Source organism: Leptopilina boulardi, unplaced genomic scaffold, assembly GCF_019393585.1.
Source record: "Leptopilina boulardi isolate dan_hultmark-lab unplaced genomic scaffold, ZJU_Lbou_2.1 LbouV2_202, whole genome shotgun sequence".
In the NCBI taxonomy this organism is placed as follows: domain Eukaryota; kingdom Metazoa; phylum Arthropoda; class Insecta; order Hymenoptera; family Figitidae; genus Leptopilina; species Leptopilina boulardi.
This window is the reverse complement of record NW_026137755.1, coordinates 257,884-270,837: the sequence shown is the minus strand read 5'-3', so window position 1 is coordinate 270,837 and position 12,954 is coordinate 257,884. Positions and strand designations below refer to the sequence as shown.

Genomic DNA, 12,954 nt, shown 5'->3' with positions numbered 1-12,954 from the left:
GAAAAGAAGAAAAAAGGGGACAAGGAAAAAGTGAGATCATAAGTTGAAAAATAAGTTTGATGAACGAAAAAGTCACGGTTTGGTTTCGTCACGTGGCGCGACGAAACTGACGTCTAACGTGTCGTCGTAAGTCGACGAGAAATCTGTGGAATCAATTCGGAGCGTGTAACGGCGGCAAGCGCGGAAGTGTGCCCGTCGTCGAGCTGCTTACCGAAAGGCGTGCGAAAAATCGGGCAAGCTGCGCCGGAAGGGGGTAGCCCGGGCTTCGCGCGAAGGCCTCAAGATTTCGGACGCGACGGCGGCCCTAGACCTGCGCGCCCAAACGCAAGCCCAACCGGACTTTGGTCTGGAGCAACCACATCACCATCATCATCAGCAACAACAACAACAACAAAATCAACAAACGCATCAACAACAACAAAATACAGAGGCGAGGCCTCTACACCTTCATCATCAGCATCATCAACATCATCTCCAACATCACCCGATCAATCATCATCACTCTGGCGATTCGGGGGGTGGGATAGGTGTACCAGGAGGAGGAGGCGGCGGTGGTGGTGCTGGTGGTGGCGGTGGAAATCATCGACCAATTGGGCCCGAGACAGATACAAGGCCCACAAGAATCGACGAAGAGGAAGACATCACCGAAAGGGAAGACGAGGAGGAAGACGAAGATCCCTGCACATCACCAGAGCCGGATCTCGATCCGGTACCCGAGCCAATGGAGGTACAAGCATCGGCAGTGTCCGCTGCTGCGGCAAATCTACACGCATTACGACAGCATGTCTTCAAAATGTCCGACTATTGGCAACAGCCCCAAAGAGGACCACCTCAACATTCACCAGGACTGCAGCACAGTCCCTTACAGAATTCGACCCAACAAAACCAGACAAATCTCCACAGTCCTCTTGGACAGCAGCAACAGCAACAGCAGCAGCAACCACAACAACAACAGCAACAACAACCGCAGCAGCAACAGCAGCAAACCACTACTGCCTCACAGGCTCAACAAACAATAACTCAAAATTCCACACCAATGCAACCATCTTTAATGATGAGCCAACAACCTTCCCAACAACATCAGTCTTCCCCATCGCCCACATCGCCATCACCACAAGCTGATCATCAAAATTCCATCAACACATGTATGGTGCAAAGTTTACATAGTTTTGCTCAGGCACAAGTCCAAGCGAAAGCACAACAAACAATGTCACAAGCCTCAAGTCCCACACTCACCGTCCAAGCTGTGCAAGCTGCTCAAGCAATAAATCAAAATTTGGGCCAAGCACTGACACAGGCCCTACAGCAAAATATGCAACAAAGTCTTGGTCAAACGTTACAGCATAATCTTGCTCAAAGTCTCACGCCAAGTTTATCGCCACAACAACAACAACAATTATTAAATCAACCACAAAATTTAAGTCAAAGCCAACAGCAACAATTGCAACAGAATATGCAAAATCAAGTGCAAAATTTATCACAACAACAAGCGCAAAATTTAACACAAACATTAAATCATCAAACATTGCAGCAGCAGGCACAAAATTTAAGTCAAACAATGCCGCAAAATTTACAACAACAAGTACAAAATTTAAGTCAAAATATGCAACAGCAAGCTTTGAATATGGCAAATTCAATTAGTCAAAATGGTGGTCTGAGTGGCATGAACGTTACGGGGAATCAACAGCAAAATTCGCAGAATTCAATGCTGAGTCCTGGTGCAGGTAGTCAGGATTCTCACGATGTCACACTCTCGGAGAAACTGATGAATGAATTGCAGGTGAGTTTATAATTGTATATATATATCACATACTCTCTCTCTAAATGGTGATATGCTTTTTTGGGAAAATTGGGAAATTTCATTCTCTGCATGTAAGTTAGGATTTAATATTTGATTATCATATATATGATATACATTAGATTTGTTCATTCAGATAATTATAATTCAGAAAATCAGAGATAATTTTCTTTATAAAAAGTTAATCAGATTATTACTATAGGAGAATTTTTTTTTCTATTTCGATTCTTATTTTTTAATTATTATTACTATTACTACTATTATTACTATTTTAAAAATCATTGGAAAAACATAAGTGACACGTATTTCAATCTCACTTACGTATGTTTTTTGATTGAATTGGGCATATACTTAAAAATTTGGCTAGTTCAGGTAAACGTGATTTTAGCAAAAAAAAAAAAATACGATCGCAAGAAACAAAAAGGATTTTTAATCCTGTGAGTCACAATCGCCCAAAGTGGAACTAATTTTTTTTTGTCAATGTTATTATTCATCATTAATATAAAACAAACCTTTTTTTCAAAACCGCTGCACTTTTTCTTATACCCTTTTTCGCGTCCATAGTCATCTGAAACAAAAAGAAAAATTCATAAAAATCATACATCAATATTAGCATGTGTGGGGGGAAACTTTTAGTAAAAAGTAGAAAATTGTCATCTAAAGTATAGATATTATTCAAATTTTTCCTCAAAAGGAGAAATAGGTTTTTTATAGAAATAGTTTTTTAAAATTATCAAATTAAAAATTTAATTGGAAATAATAATAAAAATTCGATAATGACTATATATAAGAAAGTGTAGTAAATAACATTTTGTATATTTATAATCCTAAAAATTGTGGATTGCATTCCACAAACAATTTTGTCAATTGTTCCAACCCGCGACTGTACCGAGATACGCTGACCACGGTTCATGCACACTCCAGTACGTTGACTTACTGCATCACATATATATATATACATGGCACCAAATACGAATACTCGACGTACGCACACATACCATCGGGGATGCAGATACGTCTCCCGGGGTTCTTGACCTGCACAACACAGATAATACCATACGCATACGTCATACTGCACAGGCCGAGAAGATGTTACCGAGAAAATATTGAGCCGACACCGTTTCTTTTGCATGATGGTCACGCATATGTCCTATAACTAACTCTCTCATATATACCAAGTTTAAAACCGGGACTTTATTCCACAGAATTTTTTTTTTTTACTTTTTAAAACCGCGAATCGTCCCTTTTCCTTTCACAGCATCCGGATATAATATATTATATATTCATTACAAAAATTATAAAATGATACAATTATTCAGTAATAATTGTTAATTAATATATTAATAGTAATAATTGGAAAATAATAGAATTTTTTTTTACTCAAATAAAAAATTGTTTGAATAAATAATAATATATAACTTGAGGTTTTCTTTATTTTATACAATTCTTTAAAAACATTGGAAACTAAAGGATTGGGTCAATAAACTTTTATATGGGTTCATGGGCAGTTATTTACTTTAAATTATAAAATTTATTTCTTTAATTTTTGTTTTTATTTCTAATAAAATTAGTAGTAATTAAATGAATAGTAATAATAATAGTAATAATAATATAATAATAATAATAAATATTGAGACATTTTTCAATGATAGTTATATATGTCTTCATTATTGGTTTAAGACTCTGAATCTCTGACAATAAAGATTGAAATATTTGTAAAAGTGGAAATGTTTGTATAATTCTTGAAAAATATTCGCGTGTTCGAATGGTTGACTGATCTTTTCGAACATGACCGATCGCTATATACATGTATATATGAGATCAAAGACAGAGATCCCGACTAATGCGAGTCTCCTGTCTTGCCCGATAGTCTCGAGCTGGGCTCATAGGTCCTGGTGGAGGTGGAGGAGAAATGAGCAACAACATCAGCGAACGCGCCCTCCAGGAATGCTGGTCCACCCTGCAACGAGTGAGTTGAACACTCAGCCCGTATTTAAAAAAAATATATATATTAATATATATTTTATATATATATATGTTCCCACCCTGCCCTTTTAACCATCGCTTTTTTTTTTAATTCTCGATTTGCATCCTTTTATTATTATTGTTGTTGCTCTTATTATATCTTCATTCTTATATTTTTTCTCCTGCACGTCGCCCAGTTCGCCTATATATATCAGTTCGTTTTTTATATAAATGCAAAAAACATTTTTTTTTCTTTTCCTATGAATTCTGAAAAAATTTTCAATATATTTTTTTTTAATTTATAAATTTTCACATTCGATTATAATTTCATGTAGCACGCCGAATTTTATTTCTTTGGTTTCTCATATATATATATATATGATTGCAAGACAACTATATATTTTTTTAAAAATATATATGTATGCATCCCAGCATGTGCTTTATTCGTTGTGTTTCATGTTACTTTTTGTCATTTACAGACTAAGAAAACAAGTCGATTTTTCTTTGACATTTCAAATTCGATCGACTTGTATATAGATCATTAATTTAAATATTTATTGCGAACGCTACTGACTAAGATCAAACAGTAATTTATATCTATCGTGAAAAATCACACTAATTTAAAAGTATCAAATTGATACCAAAAATATCAATTTGATATTTTTTGTATCAATTTGATATTTTTGGTATCAATTTGATACTTTCAAATTTGTGTGATTTTGAATTTTTTTTTATTCATAAACATTGAAAAATTATTAAATTTATCAATAACAACTATTTTTAATATAATATATCGAAAAATTATAATAATAATAATTCTGTGGATAATTCTACAGAAAAGTAGAAATTTGGCAAATTGTTTCAATTTGTACTTTTTTGTATAAATTTCCATATAAAAAAATATTTTTTCCACAAAATTCATTATAGAACGATCCTCGATAATTTACTTTATGAAAATTAGATTTAAAAAAAAAAATTCTTAACAAATTCAGGAAAATAAAAAAAAAAAAAACTTTTCAATTTACAAAAGCCCAGAAGAAGAGTTTCGAAAAGAAAGTGTCGCTAACGAGCGCTCAATTGTGTTACATTGCGGTTGAAAAAAGGGGGATGCGGACTATATATACATATATATATAAAAGAGTGAAGATGTAGAAGGCAAAGTAGAAAACTTTTAAATTCTCCAGCGAACGAAGAAACAATTTGTTTCGTTAAGTAGCCACATTCCTTCTCTTTTTTTTTGTATGTGTGCGCGGTTTTCCTTTATTTTTCGCTTGAGAAAGAAAAAGAGAGTTTAAGGGCACGACACGGGGACGTAAAGTTAAGTCCGATTTTCTTTCTTCTGTTCTTTCTCTCTTTTCAGGGAGAGGGCGCGCGCGCTCTCCATTCTTAAAAGCCACAAGAGCAGAGAGGCAACGCGAGGAAAACTTTTCGGAAAATCGCAAAAACGTCGAGAACGGTGATGGCAAAGTTTTCACGTTTCCTTCGAGATTTAATTAAAACATTCGCTTCCATTCTTTCTGTCGGGAATTTTCGCGTGCATATATATATATATATTCTGTCTTTCAAGTTTTTGCGATACAACTGAAATTGTTTTATTACATTTTAGAAAGTCGTATATTTAAAATATAATTTTTTTTCAAAATAACTACAATTTTACATTACGATATTACAATTTTTAATACTGTAAAACAATTAAAAATATTTTTTTACAAATAAGTTTTTTAAAAAAAAATCTTCATATAGAATCGAATGACAATTTTCGCACCCTCTTTCAGTTGTATTATTTTTTTTTTAAAAGATCAGAGTGAGAAAGTCCCGCCCTTATACCAATCAAAATTTGTTTGAAAATCAATATAAATTGGTTGACACCCCCTTATATATATATTGCACTCGCAGTACCAGTTCATCAAACAGATGAATACGAATAAAGTCGATAATCCTGCGAAGAACCAGTAAAAGTAATTTTAAATATGTATATATGATAGAAAAACACCATCAGAGAGATAGATACTTGAACTGCTCAGATATTCAAAAGCTCATCTCTCATCGCGCGTCAAGGGACGTGGGAATCGGTTGAAGAAAAAAAGTTATGTTATCCAAATAGTCGTCACCCCATTCGACAAGTTCTCATGCCTAATTCCAAAACCAACTTGCCCGAAAGGGATGTTTTTTCTTTTTTTCCTTTTTTTTTTTACTGAGAGCGTAAATTAAAATCCAATTATTTCGGCGCCTCACTTTTAGAACCCTTTCGATGCTACATATAGAGGATTCAAATGAATTTTTTGCAAATGAAACGATCTCCCTTGCTCTCTATGTGTGTTTAAAGTGTGTTTAAAAACTTTGTGTTAGCATATTATTCGAGTTTATTCTATGAATGCAATGGCATATTTTTTGCAGAGAGTGAGAGAGAGAGATTAAAAAGTTGCACTATACAAACTCCCTTAATCGCGATTGCAAAAACAAATTCATTTAAAAATTTCGTAATTTCATTTAACAAACATATGCTATACAAATTAACGATAAAAGTAATAATTTGTTTAGAATTTCGTAAAAAAAAGGGCCGAAATTGTTGAGACTTGTAAGTATTGAGACTTAAGACTATTGAGCCTTGAGACTATTGATTCTTAATGCTAATGAGAATTAAGACTATTGAGACTTAAAACTAAAACTGTTGAGACTAGGGAATATTAAGACTGAAGACTATTGATTCTTAATGTTAATGAGAATTAAGACTATTGAGACTTAAAACTAAAACTGTTGAGACTAGGGAATATTAAGACTGAAGACTATTGAGACTTGAGACTATTGAAACTTGAGACTATTGAGACTTGAGACTATTGAGACTATTAAGACTTGAGACTATTGAGACTTGAGACTATTGATTCTTAAGGCTTATGAGAATTGAGACTTCAAACTGTTGAGATTTAAGACTATTGAGACTGCTGAAGCTATTGAGACTGTTGTAACTATTGAGACTTAAGACTTCTGCTACTACTACTAAGCATCTTCATACTGATTCCTTAAAAATTAAGGTCCTTGAAAACTTAATATTACATTGTAAAAATGTTTTTAAATTTTAACAAGATTTTTTTTATATAAGCCCATACTATATATAAATATAACATAGTTAAAAAACGAAATAAAGTTTAATCAATTAAATTTCTATTATATAGTATAACTTAAGTCGTTGACAGCTGCTTGTAAAACCAGAACCAGTTTTCATGTCACTAGTCGAGCAGGAAATGAGGAAAAAAAAATTTTTTTTTTATATATATACATATATAGCGAGACCTTTAGGCAAAAGTTTCTTTTGTTTCAAAAACCTTTTTCCCGAGGGATGCAAATCGGTAGGCGTTGCTATTGTCTCAACACCCCGCGCGTTCAAAGTAAATTCAAGACCACACTCCTTTTTCTCACGTTGCATCTCTTCTATATATATATATATATTAGTTTTTTTTCTCTCCTAAAAGAAATTGTTAAGATAATCTGGTTTTTTTTTCTAGTGTGCCAAAAAAAAATTCTTTTCACATTACATATAATTAATTAAATTTATGCATCACAGAGGTGGTATCATTTTTTTTTATGCAAAAAAAAATAAATTTGAAAAAAAGTTATAAACTTATTTTTTTTTTTAATTATTTGTTGTTGATAATTTGAAATTAAAGATTGCTATATATATATAAATCTCGGTAAGTCCTTTAATCCTGTTTCAATATTCGCGGTCATGACCCCTTTTAATACTGGTTGGGTAACTGTAATTACAGGATACTAGTCTAGAATTAAAGTAGAGTTTAGAAGCATGTTCGTCGAGGACAAGAGATTTTCAATAAGATTAAAACTATTTTAACATATTTTACAATCCAGCGCAAATTTTTAATCGCGCCATATATACAATATAACATATCTGAAATTTAAATATTCCCCAAAAAAATTCTCTCTCCGGGAAAATTCACTTTCAGTATAATATTGTAATTTAAAAAAAATAATATTACTTATTGTATAATATAACAATATAATATAAAAAAAAACTTTAAATAGCCCAATTTTTTTCACATCCATATTGGATTAAATAAAACAATATGTCTAATTCGTTTCTCTGTATATATATATATATATATATATAAAATAAAAAAAGGAGATAATTGGCACCGAAAGAGATTTTCTCGTATTCTTTTATTTCTCACATGTCGCATTATAACCCCTTTGGGTATTTTTTTTTATTCTGATGGAGCTAGAAAGGATCAACAATTCAAATAACGGTCTTGGCGCGTCGTGCTTTTGTTTCATCAAAAACTTAACCCCCTCCCCCCTATCTTTTTTTCATCTGTGTAACTCTTTCTCCCTATATATATATATATATATATATATATATATATATGACACGAGAGAGTCCTAAAAGGGTTTCTGTTTCGAGTCCAAGAAACGGTTTCGTGTCTCGTGGCCGTTACGATGCAAACAAAATTATAACGTCTTAAGCCCCCAATATACCCATTCCACAAAAACCTCTTGAAACACTTACTCAACCCCCCCCCCCTCCCACCCGCCTCCCACAACGTCACCAACCCTTCCTCCCCCCACTTTGTCTTTACAGGTTTTAGTTTCTTGTGGTTTTCAGTAATTTTGTATGATTTTCAGATTGCATGATTCGGCATAATAACACTCTTGATTCGTTTCTGCGCCCCCCCTCTTTCATTCTCTTTTCTCTCCTTCTCGGATTTAAAGATCTACAATAACATTTCATTGAAATTGATTTCAATTGAACTTTCCTAAATAGTTTTTAAACGAAGAGTAGTGAAATTTCTTTAATTATATAATTTTTGTAATATAAAAATTCAGTAAAACTTTAAAGTCTAAATATGTAATTTCAAATAATTTTTATTATATTTAATTATTAATTACAATTGTGATGCGTTGCGAAAAAAGGGACTTTTAACGAATTATAGGTTATGTAACTTATAGCTTATGTAAGGTTATGTATATACCTTTGATAAAAAGTTTCTTTTTGTTTCATTAATATCAAAATCAATTTTTGTTATTTTAGATATAATAAAGGCTTAAACATAACATTTGGTTTGGATTAAGAGTTAATCCTCTTGGTTTTACTTACAAATTTCAAAACTTAACCTATAATTTTTTGCTTTTAAGGTCCCTTTCTTCGCAATGAGTGACAATTATTATTTTAAATTAATTATTTTAGTGAAAAATATGACTATAAAAATTAGTAGAAATTACTAACAAAAATTAAAAATGATTATACATTTATTTCTAAAAATTGGTTAATTTTTCATTAAAGAGGTATATTAAAACAGTTCTAATATTTAAATAACAAAAAAAAAAAAATTCAATAAAGTATAAAAATAATAGTGCCTGTAAAATCATTAGAAATACATATTATTATTAAGTCAATGCGATTTCGTCATGGGAACGAAACGGTTCCGGTTCCGAAGTGACAGCTAAAAAAAAGTGTTTATAATGGATGGGAAAAGAGCTGGAAGAATCGCGCAAATCGCGCCTACGCGAAAGATAGAGGGACAGATAAAAAGATATATATGACCAGTCAGAGGGAATGCAGACAGGGCAGAGGGAAAGAAAGAGAAAGAAGAAACGCGTTACGAAGTAATCGTCATGCCGCCACGTATAGAGTAAACGGGGATATCGTCCTCTCTCTCTCTCTCTGTTTCGTTTTTCTTTCTTTCTAGTTCCTTCTATTTTCTCTCATTTCTTTCTTCTTTCTCGTGAGTTCTTCACTCTTTCTCTTCAGCCACCTCCTCCTCCTCCTCTCCCCCTCTCTATCTTCTTTCAACTCTTCTTTCTCACTAACACGCGGTTTTGCCGTGACCTACCCCAGGAAGAACAGCAAGCATGCACACGCGCCCACACATTCTGCAGCGCTCCGCATAACGCACGCTGCGTCAACAATTTCCTTTTTTTTTCTTTACTCTTTTCCTTCATTTTTTTTTTTATTGCCAAAGATAAGTAATTAAATTTTCATGTTCTATATTATTTTCAATAATTTTTGTTTTTTCTACTCTTCTCTCTTTTTTTTTGACGAACATTAGACAATTAAATTTTTGTTCTTTATTATTTTTAAGCATATTCTCGGTAATTATAATTTTATCACAATTTTGAATTTTAATATTAAAAATTATTTTTTTTTATTTATAATCTTAAAATATTTGATTTATTTCTTCGTTAATATATATAAAAAAATAAAATAAACAGCAATTCTATAAATTATACAAGAGTTCACATTACAACTATTTTAAATTTTGGAAGTTTCCCAATTGGAGTGCCTTCAAACTTTTCATAGAATCTAGTCGAATAACTTAGAACTCTCGACTTTTAAATGTTTTTACAAAATTTATATACAAAATAAAAGAAGCGAGAAAAAAAATTCTATTTTTAAACAAAATAACATTTGAATTAAAAGACAAACACGAGAAATGTAATTTTTATAATCATAAATAAAGTTCGAATTACTTAAATTTCGATTTATTAAAAGTTCGAATTTCCAAAAATTCTAACTTCCAAAAGTTTGCATTTACAAAAGTTCGGATTTACAAAAATTTAAATTTCCAAAAGTTTAGAATCTCCAAAAGTTCGAGTTTCTAAAAATTCGTACTTTCAAAAGTTCAGAATTGTTTCCTATTTCTTCTTTTTAAAAATTAAAAAAAAATTTTGTTGTGAATTTAAAAAAAAACAATGAACTGAGATCGATTTACTTTTCTCTCTTGACCAAGGAGAAAAAAAATTGTATTGCGCTTATATATATATATATATGTATGCGTTGGCTGATTTTTCTTATCGTTCATTGACTCTCACGCACTATAAGTGCAGTGTTACAGAGATCGTCGTCCCAGCGCGTCCATATAAATATAAAGTCCCCGCGTCCCTCAGTCTGATAAGACATATATACTCCATTTTACCATAAAACGTTATACGGTATATATAACATTCTTAAACCCCCCTCCCAAAAAAAAAAAATAAAATAAAGCAACTCAACTAACTGCGATTCTAAATATTGATAGAGAGTGCGAAACAATTTATCGAAATGTCGAATGACGAAACGCAAACGTAAAAGGAGTTCGACGACCTGGTTTTTGTACATATATATATATATTTTATATACATTGATCACGAAAGGGATGTTGCTATTCTCGAATTTCCAAGGTTACAGTTTACGCGCATTCGGTGTGTATAAATAATTTTATTATGCGTTCCAAAAAAAAAAATTCCTTTTTACAATTTGTTTTTTGTTATATACAGGGTGATTTTTATGTTCCGAATCCCTTGAAATTTTTTATTTAATTCTATTTTTTTTTTTTTTTGCTTAGAAAACGATTTTAACTCCCAATGGGACTCTATAAAAGTTCCATCCTTTTGGAGCTGTTGATGCTAGGAGTTAATTTTACTAGGGAGTCAATCCTAAGAGAACTCACTTTTGGAGTTGATTTTTCGAAAATTTTACTCCCAACTCCGGTTGCTATAACCTCCCGAAATTTTTATAGCATTAGCTATTTATCATCAACTCCAAAACGGTGGGACTTTTATAGAGTCCCGATGGGAGTTAAAATCTCCCCTTTTGACAGTGTAAGGAAATAATCTATAATTTATTTTTAAAGCTGATTTTTAACTCCAAAAAAAATTTATCGAAATCATTCAACTATATAGAAAATAGAAGAAAAGAGAATAAAAAAATAGAATAGAAATAGAGAATAAAAAAAAACAGTAAGAGAATATGTTAAAAAAGGAATAATATATATATTGTCTCGGAAGAAAATTTATACCGTCTCTCTTTAAAAAGATTCTTCTTGGGGGCAAAAGTAGAAGCAGCATCAACGAGAAAAAGAGATGAGCTCATATGATGAGAAAAAGAGAAAGAGAGAACCGGCAAAAGATCGTTGCCCTTCTAAATATAAGTTTGCAAAATCGAATAGCAAAACTCTACACGTAAGAGTTTTGCCGCGTTTCTTGAGAGAGTAACTTGTATATATATATATATATATATGTGTGTGTATATATTTTGCCGCGGCGGTGGTTTTCCCCTTTTCGTTGAGCCTCCTCCTCCTCCTTCTTTTTCCTGTTACCTATCTCCCTTCCATTCGTAACAGAGAAAGAGAGTGAAATACAAAAAAGAGAGTGGGGAGAGCCACGAGAAGAGGGGAATCCCCACTTTTTTTCCTATATATATATATATAATTGCATTGCCTTTTCAACGAATCGGTATATCAGGAGTCGAAATTTCCGACCCCACAAAACGTAGTCGTAGGTCAGGAACACTGCGTTGGAGAGTGAGAGCTTCTGATGCAAAAAAGGCAAGAGAAGTGGGGTTTGAGAAAAAGCGAGCACAAGGAGGAGAGCAAAAGTAGGTTGGCAGAGGGGGGGAGGGGTGAGACAAAGTTTGTGTGATGATCGAGAGGATCGTATTATATCCACAAGAGGGACAAGGATAAAAAGAGAACATTGGAGATAAAAAAAAAAGTTCCGAGAAAAAATAACTTGAATCTAGGTCACGAGATTTGCGCGTACGATAAGTGGAAAAAAATATACTGTATTTTTTTCACCCTTTTTTTATTATCTTATGAGAAATTGAATTTATTTAATGAGAATTTTTTTGTGATATTGAATCACTAGATAGAAAAAAAAGAAAAATAAAGAAAAAAGGAAAATTTTGAAAAAATCACTAAGCTCTGTATAGCTGCAGCACGAGCCAGCGACTGTGAATGTTGGCATCACGCTCCACGATCTTGTGCACGCGTGGGTGAATATCCTGGCTTTACGCTCGTAAAGTGGGGAGAGAGTGTTCTTAAGGGCGAGGAAGACAACGAATGAGAAAAATAGTAGGGGGGAGGGAGTAAAGGACAATCTCTCTCTCTCTCTCTCAAGTGGAAGAGAAGGAGAGAACCAAAAACTTCTCCCCACTCTTCATTCCCCACCACACGAGCAATAGCCCCTCCCACCAGTCTCATGGTCCCCCCCACCACCACTATCATTGAGTTCCGGACCTATCCTAAAATTTAGAGGTCATGAGTCCCCATGGGACTCTTGGGAGTTTAGTGACCACTCTGTCTTAGAGGTAACTAGGAACTGTGCGAGGTTCCATGTGGGTGTCATAGCCTCGACCTTCTCTTTCTTTCTTAGGTAGGGGATTTTCAGTCCAGATCCACTCTGCCAGAACGAAACCTTCGGTC

At 33.0% G+C, this 12,954-nt stretch overlaps 1 protein-coding gene across 1 annotated transcript in view; it reads left to right on the top strand.

Moving 5' to 3' along the window:
- Positions 1-582: 582 nt before the first annotated feature.
- Positions 583-12,954, top strand: part of LOC127278387 (zinc finger protein 853) — a 75,779-nt gene continuing 63,407 nt past the window's right edge. Inside the window, exons 1-2 of the mRNA XM_051300095.1 lie at positions 583-1,780; positions 3,669-3,767. Of these exons, the coding sequence (XP_051156052.1) occupies positions 722-1,780; positions 3,669-3,767 (1,158 nt within the window). The 5' untranslated portion in view covers positions 583-721. The remainder of the gene's footprint in view (positions 1,781-3,668; positions 3,768-12,954) is intronic.